General features: G+C 38.3%; 2 protein-coding genes and 1 long non-coding RNA gene across 3 annotated transcripts in view; 1 reads left to right on the forward strand and 2 right to left on the reverse strand.

Moving 5' to 3' along the window:
- Positions 1–20,841, reverse strand: part of LOC114140903 (uncharacterized) — a 1,158,965-nt gene that overhangs the window by 117,579 nt on the left and 1,020,545 nt on the right.
- kiaa0930 lies at positions 2,343–20,282 on the reverse strand. Its single transcript, XM_028011246.1, has 11 exons — positions 20,149–20,282; positions 19,099–19,647; positions 11,574–11,722; positions 7,895–7,999; positions 7,357–7,434; positions 7,181–7,282; positions 6,860–7,000; positions 6,419–6,607; positions 5,415–5,574; positions 5,141–5,296; positions 2,343–4,167 (listed from the first exon to the last, which is right to left on the reverse strand). The coding sequence occupies exons 2-11, from the start codon at positions 19,241–19,243 to the stop codon at positions 4,127–4,129; spliced, it is 1,266 nt and encodes a 421-aa protein (XP_027867047.1). The 5' UTR covers positions 19,244–19,647; positions 20,149–20,282; the 3' UTR covers positions 2,343–4,126.
- LOC114140953 (uncharacterized) lies at positions 5,172–9,274 on the forward strand. The gene is made up of 3 exons (XR_003594727.1): positions 5,172–5,307; positions 5,387–5,614; positions 8,144–9,274. It is a non-coding gene; the product is annotated as an uncharacterized LOC114140953 (long non-coding RNA).

Genomic DNA, 20,841 nt, shown 5'->3' on the forward strand with positions numbered 1-20,841 from the left:
TTATCCTGAATATTTACTAAGTCTGCCAAAAATTAAAGTGGTAATGTTCGACATAAACGGAGTTTATTAACCATAGAGGCGGGGCTGTAGTGTTTCTATGCAGCAGGTGCTGAGGGAGAGGAGGAGAGTAAACAGGGGAACGGAAGTGAACGCAACACCGGCTGTTAAACATTAGGGACCGTACAAATTACAACATCCGGTTACAATGATACAAAACGCTGCAGATGTTTACAGCATCGGGATGAGACGCATAATCCCTAAAATCAGTTCAGGAATTTATTAACCTGAGACATCAGTGTCCCGTTAATTTCAGCTCAATAGTTGAACTGTAAAATTACGTGTTTATATAATTTTAAAGCGTTTTATGCTCAGATTATTTTGTAGACGTTTCTTAAAACTCGTCCAACTCAGAAGCGGAGTGTCTTCAGTTAAAAATGGGTTTGAATCATGATTTACGTTTCTTCCTTTTGAAGGAGAGTAAACTGCTTTAGAATTAAGAAAATGTTTGAGAAATTTTCAGCTCCTCTGGACCTCAGACCAAAGATAGAACTTTTTGAAATTGAGTTGCATAATAACTAGTTACATTTACTTGAGTAGCTTTTTGGAAAATATTTATATTTTATTGTGCTTTTACTACCTGTACATTTTGAGTAATTTTTTTAGAATGTGTCATTATTCTTATTTGAGTATAATTTTTAGATTCTCTACCCACTGAGTATTTTTTTTAATCCAAAGATGCGCCAAACAGACACCTGTTAAAGTTTTATACTGAAAGAAATTGATTCAGAAAACGGTTCCTTTAGTAATGTAATACCTGAGCACAACCTTTGTCTAACCATATAGACCATTGGAATCAAAGATGGCCTGCATTGTTATGGAGTGAAAACCTTCCTCATTGAGGTAATCAAGCTGGTGCTGCTGGGGAGCTTTGATTCTAATGTGTGTGCTGTTGATCACACCCACTACTGTTTTAAACGCGGCTGTACCAGACTGGTCCACGAAGCCTCGTCCAACTTCCTGAAGATCTTCAGCAGGCGGGAAAAAGATGACCAGACTGAGGTGCAGCCATATCCTCGGTGCGACCTTGTGGATGATGTGAGGGACTGTGGATCTCGGTACGTTGAAAACCCCAGAAACAAGTCGGTAAGGCAGTCCATGAGCCAGCCAGTAGCCGTAGATCAGGACCTCCAGCACGATGCCCCAGCTGTAGTCCTGGTCCCTCTGCAGGAGCCTCTGCATGGCTCTTCTGCTTCAACTCAGACTCCACATCAAACCACAGGCGGAGGATGGGAACGCTGTGGTTCAGTCTGCAGTACGACCCTGGATGAATCGTCTGGAAAGACAAATGAAAAATAACAGTCCAAAGAGGCGGATATTTATTTCTTTATAGTAGATTCATTAGTTTAACTTAGTTTTAGTTATGGCTGAAATGATTAATTGTGATTAATCAATTATTGAAGTAAGCATCAACTAGTTTAGTAATCGATTAATCGTTAACTGAAGTACTCAAAGCAGTTGCTGAAAGAACAACACAGAGGAGTAATTAAGTTAAAACTGAACAAAATATTTATCCATTTTGCATTTAAATTAATAATAAAATCCTTTGTCTGTAAATATGTTCCACACAGAAGTCTTCTAGTGGCAGTTTTAGCTTCACCTGAATAGAAACAATCTCCTGCAGCTAACCGTGAAAATATGGCTAAAGCATAAACTACGGAGAGGCGAGCAGGATGATAGAACCGCGACATGAACACAAAACACGCCGCGTCTGTTTACATAGGAAAAGAAAAACGGCAGACTTCCTGAAGGGGCGTGGTCACAACTGGTGACCGAACGGGATTGGTGGAATTCGAATTTGTAGGCGGGGCTTGTGGTCCACAGGAATAAGTCAGAGCAGCAGCAAACATTGTAATTGTGCTTTAAACTATTTTAAAACATGATTATATAAATGAATAGACTATAATCATGGAAAAATATAGAGGGATATTAATACTTTTACTGCTAATTATAAACACTAATTATTACTAATTAGTGTTTATAAAAGACACAAAATTACATTTGTTTATATTTTTATACATTAAGCTGGATTCATATTTTTTGTTTCAAACAAAAAATATGAATTTTTCTGCAATTCATAGTTTCATGTATTCTAATGCAGCGATGCAGTCAGACTAGTCAGCTATATCCTCCATCAATACTTGAAGTTTATTGCACTTAAAATCATCTTATTTTGGAACAACTGTTTTAAGAAGCCTATTTTAGTTAGAACACCAGTTATGTCTTATGAGTCGCATGAGATTTGTTGTAAAGTAAATTAAAAGCAGAGATAATTAGAGCCAAAATATTTTTTTCTGCTAATGTGTATTTTAATAAATAAATACAGGAAAATGTAGAGTTTGTAAAGTGAGCAACAGTAGAAGAAGAAGACCGCCAACATGCACAATAACTGTGTACAAAAGCTGTGATGTACGAACACGTCAACAAAACATCTCAACAGCTTCCAAAAGGCGCTAAAAGCGTTTTACAGTGCAAACCGTGTCTTCAGTCATACATCTCTGGGTTAAAGCAGTCTTTGTTTCTGATCGGCAAGGATACATTCAGCTGGCGGCTCCACTAACTACATCATCAATGACACTGAAGAGACGAAACCATCGGATCTCCTGGACCGAGGAAAAACTTTACAACTTACACACGACACTGATGAAAAACAAACTTTGATCGATGAAAAGTGCCAACAAATCTGATCAATAACAGCTGACGGGTGAGCTAACTGGTTACCTGATTAACAGGTAAAAAAAACCCCATGAAGACAAAACATTTTTTTAGCACAGAAGCTGTGAAGTTTCCAGTGGACAGGTGAGAACAGCGTAAAGCTTCAGTGTTGTGGTTTGGAGGGGAAAATGTTCAAATAAGAACAAAGTGAAAAGAGAAGAAAGTTACACACAGATTTAAGGCTTCAGGAGCACAAGGAGAAAATTGAGTCACTTATTTTACATTTACAAACCGTCCAGTTCTGCAGTTTTCGATTTAAAATCTGTTATTTTTCATTTAAATTCAAGTTTGGAATTGAAGTCAGTTGTGTAAAGTCAGAGACTGAGAATAAAAACAAACATGTTTGTCATGTTGGAGTTAAAATATTTGCTTTTACTTAAATTTTTATTTAATCTTTTTTTTTTTTTTTAGTTGTCAGTTGCAATTTTAGTTGCTTGAAGTAAATTCACATATATTTAACTTAATAAAAAAAGCATGTAAATTAAACAGTTTTCTTAGTGAATAAATAAAAATATGAAAAGATATCAGAATTATCTTTCACCAAGATTATTGTCAGATTAAGTATTCAAGCTAAATTTTGAGCAAGTTATCTGACAAGAATTTTGAAAAAATGAGATTAAATACGAGTAATATTTTTGCAAATTTAACTGCAGTTACAGTACTTTATTCTATATTTTTTATGTAAAAAAGAAAAACCTGCTTCTTGATACAAATGTGAACAAAAAATTTATTTTTCCTCAAAGTTACAATTTTACAAATCAATTTCCTTATTGAGAATTTATTCCCAATTTGACATTTTCAGCTTTATTACAACTCTCATAAGATTAAAGAATAAATGAAAATCGCGTATTAGTTCTAACAGAGGATAAAGTTGGATTCTGACCCAGATGCTTTGTGTTTGTGGTGATAAAATCGTAGATCCCACACGATCGACCGTCAGCCGAACGCGGTGAAGGAGATTAGAAAAGAGGAGCTGTGTGACGCGTCGCTCGGCAACAGACGACGGTCTTTAAAAGCACAACCTTCAGTCAAGGCGTCTCAGTGAGTAAAGCAGCAGATATTTACAAGAAAAAACAAACATTCATTTCTCTCTTCCTCCTGGACAGAGTTCGGCCAATGCCTGTTCACGCTGAGGTCACACGGTCCGTTTCCATGGAGACGACATCGGACAGAAGAGGAGGCACTTCCTGAATGGCTGGTTTGTCTGTGGAGCGTCTCTGCGCCTCGGTCGTCTCCTGAGTGAAGCTGGCGATTGACTGCATGTCTCCATCCGGCCACCAGGGGGCGCTGCTGTTTCAGTGGCCTGATGATGGAGGCACTTTGTAAAGATGCTCTGAGGGGGAATCCAGCTCCGTTATGTCATCAGGATGGGCTTCTGCCTCACCTCCAGGATGTCTGCCTCACAAACACAAAGAGCAGAGATGAAAACGCCTCAGCTTTCAGGAAACAACTTCAGCTTTTAACGCCGAACACGGTTCTGTTGATCAGAGGGCACATTTTTGTGGCAGAAGTTCTTAGACTTGTTGATTCCCCCACCAACCATTTTGTAACATCTTACAAGTTAGTGAATATTGGAAACAATTAGTTTTATTGAATGTTTAACAATCTGAAATTGAACAAATATGTCAATGATAGCCTAAGTAATTTAATTACTTTTTAGCTATCGTTTTATTTTGAGGCACACAAAAGAAAAAAATGCATATTATACTCCTTAATAGGTAAAAAAGTAACAAAAAGAAAATATGTATACATCCTCATATGCACAAATTTATATGTACAGTAGAGACAAGAAATTGTCTGATCCATTCAATTCATGTTTTATATAATAATACTGTAGGGAAAAAAATGCACCCAGCTTGAGAAGGACTGGAAGAGTTTTGTGGTTGCCACTATAATTTCATATGTAGTAATTTGATTTATGTACAAATATGTTTTTTCATGATGAATTTCTTATTAAACTACTGATGTCACTCATAACGTCACTAGCAAATCAATATTTTAATTACTATACTTACTGATGAATTATACAATTTAATATGTGTGCTATTCAGTTATGAATAACTTATACTTAATGATTTCATTAAGGTATTAAACACGATAGTCAGACTATCATGTAAATATCTGTTACAGGATAGAGTCTTACCATGATGTAATAAATAAAACATTTCTGTAATGAAATCCAATTAAGTTATCTTAGAAACTGAATTAGGTTCATTCCAAACAGAGTGAAATATCTGAAGCTAAGAGTTTCACTTTTTAGATTGAAATAAATAAAAAGTTTATATTTGAATTAGCAGAGAAGCTGGTGTGTTTCTCCTGCTGTGGCAGCTCTCTGCCTGCAGGTGGCAGTGTGTTGCAGCGCTCTGACCTGCGGTGATGCGGTGCAGCGGCAGCGTGACGTAGGTCAGGTGTGAGTAGAGCAGGAAGTAATCCTCGGCCCGGTTCAGCTTGAGCCAGGAGCCAACCAGCGAGCGGCCGGTTCCGGACAGCGAGCGCGAGCGAAGGTTGGTGGCCGCGTGAATATCTGAGGAGACGGTCAGTGATGTCACAGTGCAAACGCTCTATAACTGCTGACCCAGAACCAGAGCTGAAATCTGTCTGAGTAAATCAACAGGAAATAAAAACCGGTGAGACCAGTTCACCTTCGTCCTCCTCCTCCCTGAAGAACTCCTCGCTGTCGTTGGCAGAGTGAGACTTCTTCATCTCTGCAATCCTGTTTCTGGGAACTTTTCTCCTCAGTGATGGAGAGAAGAAGGACGGACGGTTCCTCTCTGGGGTCGGAGGCGTGCTGAACGACGTCACCTGACAACAGCAGCCACGTTTACCACAGGAGGCCGATGAGGTCATACAAACACAAATAGCAGAAATACAGGAAAATAAAACTGAAACCAACGTTGTTTCAGTTGATTATTTGAACAATTAATCGATCAATCAGATAAAAAAAAAAATTGGCACATTCTGCAGATTTTTCATTTAATTACTTCAGCTTATTCCATAACAATATAAAATAGAAACATCTTAGTATTCATTATTATTGATTTTATCTAAATAAGAAAAAACACATTGTATTGCCTAAAATGTGGTAAAGCATTTTTTTTATTGATCGTTTGAAGCTAGAAATACTTTTAATATCAACATGAGAAAAGCTGAGCCTTTCAGCTGCACTTATCTATACAGTTCAGAGCTGATTTGTTGATTATCTGTTACAGAATTTGAACAGGGTGAAGATAAAACATATTTACAGACAAAGAGGGTTTTCTGTAGTAAATCCAAAATGTTTATATTTTTGTACAATTTTGGCTTAATTACTGCTCTATCTGTGGCCCAAATGACGTTTCTTTTCTCTGTATATTTTAGGTAATGTTTTATCGATAACTAAATTAGTTGGTGATTATTTAATGATCGATTAATCACAATGAATTGATTATTTTGTTTGAAATTAATTTAAGAGAAAGAGATTCTCTTCCTTTTGAGCTCAGGCTGTAAACCAGACATAATTTTCAGCATCAGATTGTAGAAAAATACATAATTCATTCTGCCTGCATTCATTATGGATGGTGACCTGGTTTCATCATAAAGCTTCTTGTTGCTCTACTGGACTTTCTCTCTGCTTCCTGCGGCGCCACCAGCTGGTTTTTAGCCTCACCCTCTCGTGCATCGGGGACACCTGGTCCTCCTCCGTGTTGCAGGGAGACGTGTCGCCTGTCGGCACCCGGCTGACGGCCATCTCAGCATGACCTTTGCCCTGTGGCCCCTTCATCCTCACAAACTCCATGTTGTTGTACTTGTAGAAGCCAAAGGACATCCGCTGGGCCATCTTAGCAGCGACGCTCACCTGCAACAACCATACACACATCAACACACTGCGAAGGACTTCAACTGAGCTTATTGTACTGGAATTAAATATTTAAAGGAGACTTATTATGCAAAACTTACATTTTGCAAGTTTTTGTACTTTCATTTGCATATGGATCTAACTTAAGCCTGTTCAAGGAAGCTTAATAGGTCTCCTTTAACATGACACTTAGCATGAAGTAGCTGCAGCTACATGCATGCTTTAGCAGAGTGTTTGGGTTCTGGTTCTGACCCGGTTGTCGTAAACCTTCCTGAGCGCCTCATAGCGGATGGATCCCTGGAAGATTACGCCCTGGAAGGTGTTGCTCTTATCGCTCGCCACCAGCTCCACACACACCATCTCGCCCTCGCCCACAGTCATATCTCTGAACACCTACACAGGCGGAGAGGAGCACTAAATCCAGAACATCAAAACAATGGATTTCTGACTCCTCCAGCAGAAAAGGTTGTTAAATAAGGAGCTTAGTGCTAAATAGCGGGAAAAGGTCAGAGGTCACGCTTCAATACAGCAGCAACTGGCTGGTTTTAGGATCAGAGAGGCGGGCGTCTCTACCTCTTCAAAGTTGTCGATCATGAAGAAGATGTTGGGGTAGCTCATCTTGGACTCCTCTCCTTTGATGTCCATGGCGTGTTTACTGGGAGAGGCGAAAACTTCCTGGAGGAGAAAGTTGGAAAAGATGAGAGAAACCAAGTCGAGGCAACTTCCTGGTGGTGGCGCTGATTTCCTACCTGACATTTCTTCTTGTGGATGTGGATGTCTCCGGCGTCTGAGCGCGTGCAGACGGCACACGTTACCACGTAGTCCAGCTAGGGGAAAATGGAGAACTCAAGTTAGTTAGTGTCGAAACATGCGAGACATTCAGGAAATACTGCTCATCTATTTTGTTTGCTAAAATCTACAGGATTATCACTGCTGCAGGTTGAGCGCTGATGAGGCGGATCATGGTTTGATTTTTTCATTTCTGCAGCTTTTTAATAGGGATAAAATCTCCCCAAAAGCTGTTTAAAACGTACAAACTTTAGCTCTGATGCTTGAAACATCAAAGCTGGAAAATGAGCAAACAAAGAAGGAAAAACTAAAACAAAAACATCTCAGCAAATATAAGCCCTAATTTGAATAAAAAGGGTTTAAAAATCCAAAAACCAGGAGCAGTTGACTGAAGACAGACTTCCATTCTGTCTGAACTCAAAGATAAACGCTACTGTCGTTTCTGGGAGCCATTGTCTCTTTGTGTCGCCCTATTTGGTGAGAATTCAGGAGATTTACCTTCTGCAGGATCAGATTCAGGTAGACGCTCTCCTCCCAGTCGATGTCTGGGTCACCGAGACCCGGAAGCTTCTTGGAGTCCCTCCTGTAGACTTCCACCTCCACCTAAAAACACAAAACGTAGCAATCAGATTTTCCTTGGAGTAGAATCTGAAAACTCTGTAGGACTAAAGAGTATTTAATGTTTGTAATCCTTCCTTTCGCTCCCCAGGTGAGACGTTTCATGCTTTTGTTTTTCCTTCCTGTCAGATGCTCTTCAGGAAGATCCCAGGTGTCCAAATGCCGGGAATCGCATCGCTCACAGACCTTTTAGAGAGCCAGAATGGTCGCCATGGCGACGCCCGTTTGCGCGCGCAGAGCTGACGGGATGAAAAAGCTTCATGGAGGAAACAAGACAACTAGTCGATGATAAAATCTCTGTGTTCTTGTTGGTAAAAAAACTTTAAAAATGTTGATTTTTGACAGACTGAGGTTCATGTTTCCTAAAAGGAAAGTGAGGAGAGGCGCCGATCTTCATTTAGTATTTGGATGTCAAACACTATGATCGTCCCAGAAACTCTTCATGCGACTGTCATGGAAAGTTCAACCCTTTTAATAATTTTTTAAAGACCAAATTAAACATAAAACTCTTTGAAAGAAGTAGCAGAAACATTAAAACAAGAAGATTAAAATGAACCAAACTATTTTGAATGAAACCAAATACTGAACTGGATGTACTGTAAAGGATGCAAGTGATTGTTTCTGTGTACATTATTTACTTACTTATTGGCAAAACCCTGAAAACTTCAGGAAAATTAAATACATACTAATTATGATATACACGATCAGCTGCTCCAGGTTAAAGAGTGCTAAGAACTCTGAGTTGCTTTCCTCTGCTGGTAAAACTGATAAGAGACTAATTAAAATGAGGATGATGAAAGCAGGATGCAATGAGGCATGGCGGCTTCATACGCAGAGAGGAGGTTGGTGAACCTGAAAATGCTGGAACAGGAAGAGGACTCAAAAGGGAAAGTTTTAATTTACGGTTAACAATGATTAAGGTAATGGCTGGAAAAACCAGATCATGTGGTTGGAGGATTTCCTGTTAGACGTGCCTGTGATCTGTCTCGGTTCAGGAATCTAACCAGGACAGAAACATCGGGGCAGAGCCAGAATAATCCTAGAGATCTACCAGGAAGAGACCGAGAGAAACTCTGTGGAGGCTGAATATCTGATGGAAATAAATGCATGGAGATCCAAGTTCTTTCATTTGCTTAAGAGGGACATTGTGCGCTAATGAACATTTTGAACAACATCAATGTAGATGCATGTAGCAGTCGCTGGTATTGGATCTGGAAAATCAATTGTTGGCCCCTTTCCACTGATAAAATGTTGAGAGCATATATACAGTAAACCTCTCTTAATTACATAAGGTAGTGTCATTATAGATAGAAAAAAGGGGGAGTACGCTCACGTTTTTTTATAGAAAAAAACGTGGAAATTTCAGTTTCAAAATTCAAAAATTTTCCATATGTGGAGTTAAAAAATTCTTAGTTTTTTTCTTGAACATTTCTGAGATTAATCTCAAAATTTCTGAGTTTTTGCAGGAAATCACCCCCCACCCCAATCTACAATGACCCTAATACACTGTCCTACTTACAAGTCCTTTTCCAGCGCTGACATTTCTCGGTTTTCATTTGGAGTTTAGGAAATGAAATTAAAAATAATCTCTTCATATGGTCACAATCACATCTTAAGACACACCAACATACACCAAACCGAAAGTGTTTTGTTGGTATCATAATAGGATTTGACTCGTTTGCTACATTCGCTTTACCACTACGGTTTGTCTGAAACTAATATGGCTGCGGCGCATGCGCAGTGCGCTGATCTAGATTCAGCATTTTGAGGTCACTCGTAACCAGGTTAATAAATTAATAATAAACCAGGTTTTCAAATTTAAATATACCTTTTTAATCCCAAAGGGAAATTAAATGGTGTTGTATCTCATAAATTCACATTCAACTATTAAACGTTGTTTTTAATTATACATTGATTTTATTTGAAAGCTTCTTTCAAATACACCTTCAACCCTGACTGAGGTCAGGAACAATAACTTGTTGCTAAACTCACACTCTCTTCAGGTATTTCTTCCGGTTGGTTCAGGAGAACCGTCACGTTTAAATCTCTCGGAGCGTAAATAAAGCGGCAGGTGAATCCAGAGGAGAAGTTCTGAAGGTTCGGCCCGGTTTTAAAGCCGTGACGTTGCTGCATTAGCAGTCAGCCGTTCCTCTGTCTAAGGAGGAGGAAAAGCGCTACGCTGAGGCAGTAACCATGGCAACCGGAGATGGAAGGGCATGTGGGACAAACTACAAAAGGCAGACAGAGTCTGCGCTCTCCAAATGTAATTATAAAAAGAGAAAAAGGACAAAGCTTTCACAGACACAGAGAGTTGGGAGTGATGTTAAATATCAATATGCTGGAAATAAACAATAATTTACATGTTGAAACACAGACACTGAAACTTAAAGAGCCTCCAAAATGAAAAGGAATTAATACTTAAATAAATTGTGACTGATATTCCAGTCCTTCATTAGTTTGTGTATTTAGATGTTTTGTTGAAGTCATAAACAACGGTAAATTGTTGGGATAAAAACTGATTAAATTAAGAATAAAATATTTACTCTCGCTTTGCTCATTCGTTCAGCATTTCTCCGTCCTTGGAGTCTCATTTCTCTCTTCTGCTGCAGAGAATCCGCCTACAGATCAGGAGATTCTGGTTTTTTTGTTTTGGGAAACGATCCCACTAAGATCTGCAGTGCAGGCTGGACGAAGCCTCTCTGATCAGAGAACCAATGCCCTTCGCCTCAATCCGTGTTATTACATCTGGCCTTTGTGAGGTCTGACCTGCGGACGGAAATGATGGCCGCTGATGGCCTGAAATGGCAAATATAGATTCAATCTGCTGCTGAATGAAAACCTAGACTGTTTTCTGCTGTGGTGATTAGATTCAGTCAAAGGCAGGAGAGTGATGCAGAAAATATGATGGAAGTCAAGATGTAAATACTCAATAATAATTCCTAACCTGAAAGAAAAGGACTTAAATAGTGCATTAAATGGAAGGAGGTAAGATTTTGATAGCTGCACATATCCTTTTATATATTATGTATTCTTATCTAAAAATGAACTAAAGTGAAGCATCGTTTTTCTACAAAAAGATACACATTTATGCCACAGTAATAAAAATAACACAGTAGATATGTTTGTGTGTGTTTTTTAAATCATCCTGGTATAATTTTGAATAAACAGAAATTTCAGTTCATTTTACTCTGACCTGAACGCGACTGAAGAAAACCAGAACTACTGCAGTTTATTTCACGACGGTTTTGATGGTTTAATAGTGTAACATTTATCAGATTTATGTTCCTGTAGCTGTAAGCTTCACAAAGAAAAGGTACAGATTTTTATTCCTTCTGCTGGGATCATGAGAGCCGATTAAACATTTCATATTTAATGAACTAAAAACTGAAATTATGTCCTTGAATTAATACCGTTTATGCCTTCTAACAACCACTGGATATATCTGACAGCATTTTTTTTGTTTACTGTCCTGGACGTCATCAGTTAAAGAATCAGAGAATTTAAAAGGAAACTGATAAAAAACACCAGTAGAAATCTGGAATGTCGGATTATTTTTCACCTTTTTGGCCTCGCCGTTGTCTGCGCCGACATAGGCGGGCTTCCTGCGGACGTAGAACAGCATGTCGTCCTGCCGCGGCGCCCACTTCTCCATGAAGTAGGTGGAGAACATCCAGGTCCAGAAAACGATGCGGTCATCTTTAAAACAGCCTGGAGACACAAGATGGATGTCAGGAGGGCAAAGATGGACGGCTAGTACAAAACGGCAGGTTTTATCACCTAAAAGAGTCATTTTATCCCCAGGGCAGGTTGTTTGAAATATTTAAGCCATTATTATTCACCTACAGCTCAGTTACAATAAAAGCACCCGTTAATGCTTTTATTTTGAAAAACAGCTGGGCATCAGTAGATGTAAGGTTAACGGCGTCAGAGATAACAGCCATGTTTTGTGTTTCAGACGATGACCATCTGCCCTTCATCGCCACAGGATGCTCATCACCTTTCAGAGGCCAGAGGCACCTGTCTGGTTACCAGGCAACAGTTGCTAGGAGGCAGAAGGTTGATAAGACGTTAACGGTGCTCATCACTAAACCTGATCAAAGACACGAATTTGTACTTTTATTAAGGAAAATATGACTAGTTGGGGACAAAAGGGGGAAATAATCTGGTTTTCTTCGCAGTGAAAACTTTGAACTGATTTTCTTTTGCTTTGACTTATTTCAATCAATACAAACACATTTAAAGGAGAAGTTTTATTAGAAATGAAACTCGTAAAGCTTAACACCACGTTCAGTAAAATATGGACAGAAAACAGGATCTTCTACAATAAAATTATGTAACATTTAATATAAACAAATGGTTTTTATAAAGTAAAAATACAGTTTGTAGTTTTTCCAACATATGTGAGATAAGTTTTCTCTTTGTTAAGTGACAATGTTCTCATCTTGTTTGTGTGATTTTAGTCATTTTAAGTTTAAATAAACTTGGACGTGTCCTAATTTATTCCTCACCCAAAATTGCATGTTTTAACTTACATTTTATAGTTTGTACTTTTCATTAAATTATTTTGTATTATGCAGTATTGTTATAAACTGATTAATTGCCTGCAGTTGAAAAATTACAGAACAAAATAGGGGAAAAAAAATAAAGAAAAATGAAAAAAGGATGAAAGAAAACAAATGGAAGAGAATTGCATGAGGAACTGTTTAAACTGACTGTAGTTTCCTCACAATGCCTGGAAAACCTCTAGAGGGCGCCACCATGGCCACAGATGAAGCTTTGCTGTTGTTATTCCCAGAAACATAATCTGGATTACGCTGTCTGCATATTTACTGATCCAATCCATAACCAAAGCTCCTTGTTGTGAAAACTGAACCGATCAAACCCTGATCCAATCACAGCAGAGCTTTAGTTTTTAATTTGAAATCAAACAGTAAAGTGATGAGTAGAGTCAAACGGTGGCGCGTTGGGATTAACCTCATTACCTACGACGACGTGATCGGGTCACCAAGAGCTGCTGCTGAACCAAACAGGACGAACCAGAGGATCAGGAAGGCGGCGCCGTGGCAACCACAGAAAGTCATTAACTCAAGGTCACAACGTTAGTCCAGATCTCAGAGTTGAAACCTTCATGAAGCTCAAACCCGTTTTATTTTGGTTCTCCAGTCAGGTTTGAACAGAAGTTTGGGAATGAAAGTAAAGTCAGACCAAAGATGTGATCAAGGTTTGATTTTCGTCTGAGCGCCGCTGCTCTTACGGCTCCTCCGCCTCCGAGAAGTCCTGATCTATTTATAGCTGCTGATCCCGCTTTAAAAATACATCAGCTGTGATGAAACCAGGCGCAGCGTCACACGGCCGGGAAAGTGATCTGAATCCTCCAAAAACTACGGGCTCATATGGATCATGAATAAAATCTATGTTTTCATATCAGATCTGATTTTTTTTTTTCCCCTCTCGCTTACTTTTCTGAGAAAGAAATGACAAGCGACAGAAAGTGGCTTTTATTTCAATCACGACTTCTGTGAGTTGGGTGATCAATATATTTGTTTAATTACAAGCATGTAATCATAATATTAGCAGAAAAAAAGCCACAATTTTACCAGAAGGACATTTTAAAATTATGAGAAAAACATTTGAATGAAAAAAGCTTCTAGAGTCATGAGGATCAGACATGAGCTGCTCAGGTTGTGATTCTTTCTTTGAAACAGACTCAGTCATTTAAAACTTCTGCTAATGATAATTTGATGTGTAAAAAGCTTAAATATTTCCTCATCTGTAAAACCAATACCAAAGTATAGCTTCACAAGATGCTCAATATGCCTCTTTTTATTTGATTTTTTTCTCATGTTGGAGTTCTCATAAAATTATTAATTCACTCTTCTAATATTATGACTTTATTCTGGTATTATTTAGACTGAAACCAAAGAAGAGCAGTGAAAAAAAAAAAAAATCCAGATTTTCTAAAAATTCGACTGATAAAATTGATTTATCACCCAGTCCTGGTGACCACTAGAGCAGCAGTTACTGGAACCAGTTACTGAACCATTAGTCTCCCAAATTGTCTCTGTAGACGAGGAAAGTCGAAGTGTGTATCACTTGACCTCCCTGACTAATGTGTGTGACCCGTTTGTCATGTGACGGACTCTCAGGGTTCATCTTATGCTCTCCTTATGTTTCTCATCACATGCTGCTGTTTCCAAAGCAGATCACAGTTTCTCACTGCAGGAACATTTAAATCAGCAGCAATGAATCCACATTCCCAGTCCGTCCGTTTGGCTCAAACATGCCAGACGAGTCGAGTGTTTTCCTGCTGCTCCTGTTCGTTTGTGTGATGCGACCCAGAAACTTGATGGCGGACGCCCCAGTTCCTAAAACCCGGCTGGAGGAAACGCGAGGCGAGGCAGAGATGAAGGTTTCTGATGAATCTTCAAGCTTTTCCTGAAACATTTCCTGATTCCTGCAGCTGAATTGCAGCAAATCCAGATGAAAGGAGCTGAGAAACAGCTGCAGGTTTTCCTGCTTAACAGTTTTAGTGGAGTTCAGATGTTTGTTGCAAAAAGCTCAGACATAAAATGCAGATTTATGTCTGCATTTAAAAAAAAGAGAATTGTTTTAAGTCAGTTCAGCTGTTTTTCTGTATCAGATTGATACTAAACACCAGATATGCATTGGAAGTGAAAACGTGGATCTGTACATGCAGGGTTTTGAAGTTGCTCCAGACATGAGCACAAACAGGAAACAGATAATTGACTTCCTGCTGGGGTCAAACCTGCCCCAACGTGAACCAGCTGTGTCACAGAAAACATTAATATTTCTGCAGAAGCTCAGTCAGTCTGACTCTCTGCGCCTGGTTAAATATTCAGCAGGATTTATTATTCGAGTTGCAGAGCGATCAGCTATTTTTACTGCACAGAAGCAGACGAGCGTCTGATGTGATTTATTCCCTCCGTCAGGGAACAACAAGCTGATCTCAGTATTTATATGTGAGGGTTTATAAAAAGCCCAACCATTGACAGGCAGCTCTACGTTTCTGCTTCAGGTGGGATTCAAAATGTGAGAAAATGCCAGAAAATAAAATGTGTTGTGAAAACATTAACAACTTTACTGATGTATAATACCAGTAAAGTTAGCCTAATAACCCAACAGTACTTCCTCTTTACCTTCTTGTTCTGGTAATCAGATCCACCAGATCCAGCATCACCAACCTGACTCCACAGGCGGCTTTAACTAAATATTGATTACATATTTGAGACTTCTTGATCAGTTATTGATTCTTTACTATTAAACATGGACATTTTGTAAAAAACAGATGTAGAAAAAGTCTAATTTTTCCATATTTTATCACATTAAAAGCCTCAAATTTCAGTATTTTAAATCAACATTGAGAGATGCTAAAGTAAGAAATTGGCTGAAGATGTACCACTGCACTGATTGGTCACCTTCTGTTTGAAATATTTTTCAATTAGTGTCCTGAAAATAAACTAAGGAATTGGTGATTGGAAACTAAAGAGTACAATTATTACTGCCTATGAAAATAATAGTTGCTATACTGTGTTGCCATTGTGTGATGAGAGTAAAGGCCTGAGTCACTGTTGGTAATTTGCTTTAAGCGTGCTGAGTCAGCAGCCTGCAGAGGAGCATCCAAGGGCACGAGGACACACCAGCTGCTCACTTCCTCAAGTACTAAAGTTCTGCTTTTAAGGCTCAAATCTGCTCGAACTACGATACTTTAACTAGCCCACTCCACATTCACTCCCCTATAAATTATATCGAACGTTTTCCAGCCCAGGAAATGAAATTAACATTTTTTTCCACCTTCAGTGAGACGACTGTTTTTATTTTAGTAGGTTTTAGAGATGGATAGAGGCATCTGGTCTTCATGCTGCGACTTGGCTTGAGACAAAACAAACATCTTGATTTGGGAAGTATTTCATTGTTTTTGTTTTTTCAAATCAGACTAGGATCGATTAAAGTGAAGCCAAAATGAACACAGGTTGTTTCTTGGTATTTTACATAAAAACTAACAATAACGGCAGAGAGAAACTGAATTCAATGATTGGCAGCAATCATCTAGTTTCCTCTGGTGGGCGGAGCTTAAAGCGCTTAGTTACAGCACAGCAGAGAGGGTCGGGTTATTATTACGCCATTTATAAATTAACCACACTGCGATGAGGTTGTAAGGATATTGTGCTCTAACTCTATTGAAATATTTAAACATCTATCAGTAAAAGCATTGAATGCCTGTTTGAAAGGCTTTTTAAATCATTTCTATTTTACAAACAAACACTTTACTCTTGAACTATGCTGGCTCATTTACTGAAAATGACTGATTAAACACAGTTGACACTTTTAATGTTTGGGTTTCTTTTAAACTCCCTTTTCTGCAACATAATATAAATTTGGAAAATTCTCAGACCTTAGACTTTTTTACTGCACAGTTTCTTTAAATAATTAGTTTTTTAACTACTTTTAGAGACAAAAAAAAGGTCTAATGTTCACATCTACGGTTTGTGGTGAAACAAAAATGTCAGCTTGTTAAAAAATTCTTAATACTTTGTAAAAGTTAAAATACTGCTGGGCAAAGAAACAAGCTCATAAATTTATGGAGGGGATTCAGCAGCTGGAAGTGTTTTTCCTGCAGCGGCGGCGCGGCGAGCTGTGATGAAGTCATTGCTTTTCAAACAGAGCTCTATTGATTTATGCATCACAGCAAACGAACAGCACCGACTGTCTGCTTCAGGGCCGATTAAACGGGGCAGAAACACCCAACAAACTGCACAGCCGACACTTCTCCATCAGCTGGGGAGTGTTTGTGTGAATTCTAGATGATTGGATCAATTCAGACTCTAACAGGACAGTTTAGCTGCTGCAGACAGCTTCCACTAGCCTACTGAGACTTTACACACATGTTCTTCATGAAGGTGGCCAATAATTACAGCAGCAGATAAAAAGGTTTTTGTTAGAAAATAAAGATTTTTTTAATTACAATCCTGGCTTTTAATGATGTTATTTTATTCTCACAAAGCAAGTATGCAGAAAATCAACAAGAACAGAAATCTGTTGGGTTGATTTAATCAAATCTTGTTTAGTCAAATAAGTTTTATTCTATCAGTACATCAGTGAATAACTGTTTCATTTAGAAAGAAAACTAAAAAAAAACTTTTTTGGAGCTGAATTGAAACCCACAGAGTCTGATTATTCCAAAATTAACCGAATTTGTTCTTAATAGTAATTTCTCCTGTTGCTTGCTGCTGTTTGAACTGATTCTTTCTTCAGAAATGTGGCCTTTGACCCTTTCAGCTTCTACTTCGGTTTGTGTGACGTCTTCCTAAAAAAACCTAAAAATTTAGAGGAAGCCCAAACTTCCTCTAAATGTTACAGTTACCTGGCAAAGTTTTCTATTTATTTCTCATAATTTTAACCCTTACATTTGCCTCTTTCAATTATTAGATCATTAATTAACACACAAACAGAAAGATAATTTAACATTTAAACTGTTCATGTGTCATAAACGGCCCAGAGACTTTCCCCTAAACTGTTAATGCTACTATAAATCAGTAATGTATGTATTCAGAATCTCATTTTGGCTGAAAGCTTAAATTTAGTTTGTTACAATAAATATGGAGTTTTTTTGTAATATACCCTTTAAAAACATTATATTAGAAAACTAATATTTAAAGTGTTATTGAATAAACATCTGGTATAGTAATGATTCTGCCTTATTTCATAGTTCTCTGTGTTTAGTGTCGAGTCCTCTAATCAATCACTGATCCCTGAGGTTTATTTGCAATATGGTTGCTAATACTGCAGAGCTCATTTCTGCCATTTCGCTCACAGGAACATCTCTTTATATATTTCTGTATTGCTGCTAATGACTCTATAAAATAGACTCATTCTGAAATAAAAAAATAAAACTTTTACTTTTCCCGCAATTACGTCTTTACTTCAGTGTCTCACTATAGTTCTTTTTTTTCCAAAGTTGGGCAACGTTTAAATCTGTAAAGCTTCCTCTTTAACCAAGGATCTGAAAACCAGCAGAGCAGAAGAACTCCAGCTACAAAACAAACAGGAACAAACCACAAGATTTTCCATCCAGACCAGTTTAAAACGGTTATGTTGAATTTAAGTGAACTCAGCATCTGTACGTCTGATCAGTGGATATTGTAGAATTGAAACAGTGAACTTTCAGTTGAACATTAACACATTTCATTTTTCAGGTTTGGATACATGAACATTTTAAGGAAGGATTTATTTTTAAATGTGTTTTAGCTGAGTGCAAACTGAGAAGTAAAAAAACCCCAACAAAATTAGCAGATGAGAGAATACTGTAGAGTTTAAATTTATGTAAACACACATGAAAGCTTCCTCTCACTCTAAATAAACGTTGCTAACATCGTATTTATCTTCATTACTAAAGCAAACTAACGTTTTATAGCATAATATGCAAAAACATGAATCTTTACGTCACTTAAGGTTCTCTTTCTTTGGGAAACAATCAGTTGTTCTGGGTGCCTGCAGCTGAAATAAACTCTGGCCTGTTTTCATTCTGTTCAATGTAAGAAATTCAGTATTTGTGCTTTGATTTAAAAAAAACTAAAAATAAATCCCTTAATTTTGAACTGCTATTTTATCAAATTAACAAGTCACACCTCTGTTGTTGGTGGTCTTGTACATGTTTTAAGCTTTTCTACTCAGTTTTACTGGCATTTTTAAATCAGCCTTACTTTACAGTATCTTGTTTTGTATACTTCAATAATAAATTTTACCTTTCGTTTGCCTGTCACTTTGCTGCACAATATCCACACTGAGGGACAATAAAAGGATATCCTCAATTTTAAAACAAAATGGGGCCCATAGTTGAAGTCTCTTAAAACCATTGGTACGGCCCTGCATACAGTCTGAGGCGCAGAAAGTTGGAAACAAAGCTGGATAAATAGTGGCACATATAAAGCGATGAGAAGGTTGACGTGGACTCTGACTGGTTGTCCTATTCCAGAAATAAATCAGGATAAATCGGATATAAAGTGGCAGACACGCAGCCATCAGCTCCCACAAATAACGTCAGGTCCACTGAGGATCAGACTCACCGAGTCCGCTGATCTCCTGTCGGCTGTTGAGTCGGTTCCTCTCGTCGGCGATGGCCTTCAGCATCTGCTGCAGGGAGCCGTCCAGCTCTCCGTTCTCCTCCTCCGCGGGCCCGACAGGCTTACACAAACCGGGGAAGGACGCCATCTCCGAGCTGGGATCATGACAGTCCGGGCTAAAAGCAGCCCACGGTACCGGTTCACGGTAGCTAACTAACGGCTACAAGGAGGACCAGAAAAAGGGGGACACCGGGATATCCCCCGGTTCTCCTTCAAATTTACTCCGGATTAGATTGTAATCTTGGCGCCAAGAGGCCGCTGGAGGTCCGGACCGGTGCGCTGTGCTGCGGTGGCCGAGAACAACAGTAGACAGCTCGGTGTGCTGAGGGAGATCCTGCTACTTCTGTTGTTCAGATCAGCTGGAAACACCCCTCACACTTCCGGTAACATGAAGGCCTTAAAGAGACAGGGCAGCTATAAGAAGAGCACGCAGAGGTGTCGCAGACGATTCTGCTACTCCTTAAATCCAGGGACATTGAAGGTTGGGTCCGCCTGAATAAAATAAAAATAAGGAAACGAACTTATATAAAATTCCTGAACAACTAAATGATGCAGCTTAATAAATACTAAATGCTATAGAGGGAAAAGGACGTTTAAAAAGGTTAAAGTTGTTTAAGAAAAATCTAAATTATGTGGAAATAACAGAAAAGCAAATATAATTTGTGTAATTTTAATCTATGACTTTTCAAACTCAAACTTCTGTGACAAAAAGTGTTTAAAAACACACACAAAAAATTAAAATGCAATGAATTAGACTTTAGAGACAAATTGATTAATGTTCTTTAGGCAAACTGTTACAAGAGAGAGAAATAATAGAATTTTTTAAATGCCCGAAACTATAAGACTAATTTTTGATTTAGACAGCACTTTTAATTATTACCTTTTAACATTATAGGTAAAAAATATATATACTTATACTTACCTGAACGAAAACAAACATATTTTGTTGTTAACTGTAATTCATTGTTAATAGGTTTTAGCAATATTGGTCACCTGAGTGGTCCAAGTGGCTCGTGTTTCCATCTCCAAAATGGCGGCCACGTTGACGTACAACGGAGCCAAGTCAGATGAAATGGGACCAAAAATCATTTGGACCAAGTAAAGTTCTGTTTCACACTGTGTTAGACTGACAGGGTAATTCTCTTTATAAAATACACAGTAATAAGCAGCTAATTAAAGGGTCACATTCAAACAGCACCAAAGGTAAATTTAAGCTAAACGTTTTGATTCCAGCCGTTAAAACAACGGTTAACACCCGTGAAGCTGATGTGTCAGTTACCTGGATCCTGTTGACATAAACCGTCTGTTGGGAACGAAGTCAGAATCCGACCATTGACAATATTCAACGTTACACCACATCAAGCCCCGCCCCCCTGAACTGCACCTCTCCGCAGGCTCAAATGTCCCGGTTTAAACAAGCGCACCCCTAATTTTCCAGACAAAAGATGACGTCATTTGTAACGGTCTCCAGACACTGGCAAGGAGAAGGAAAACCTGGACTATATATGGATTATATATGTGTTTTCAAAGCAATTTGTAGACAATTTCCTTCACTGAAACATGCAAGTTAAAGCGAAATATAGCACTGAAAATGTACAAATATTTATACAAAATAGAATTTATATTTCATCCATTCATAAAATATGGATACAGGTAGATTTAACTTTGTAATGAACAGCTTGCTCC

Source organism: Xiphophorus couchianus, chromosome 24, assembly GCF_001444195.1.
Source record: "Xiphophorus couchianus chromosome 24, X_couchianus-1.0, whole genome shotgun sequence".
Lineage (NCBI taxonomy): Eukaryota > Metazoa > Chordata > Actinopteri > Cyprinodontiformes > Poeciliidae > Xiphophorus > Xiphophorus couchianus.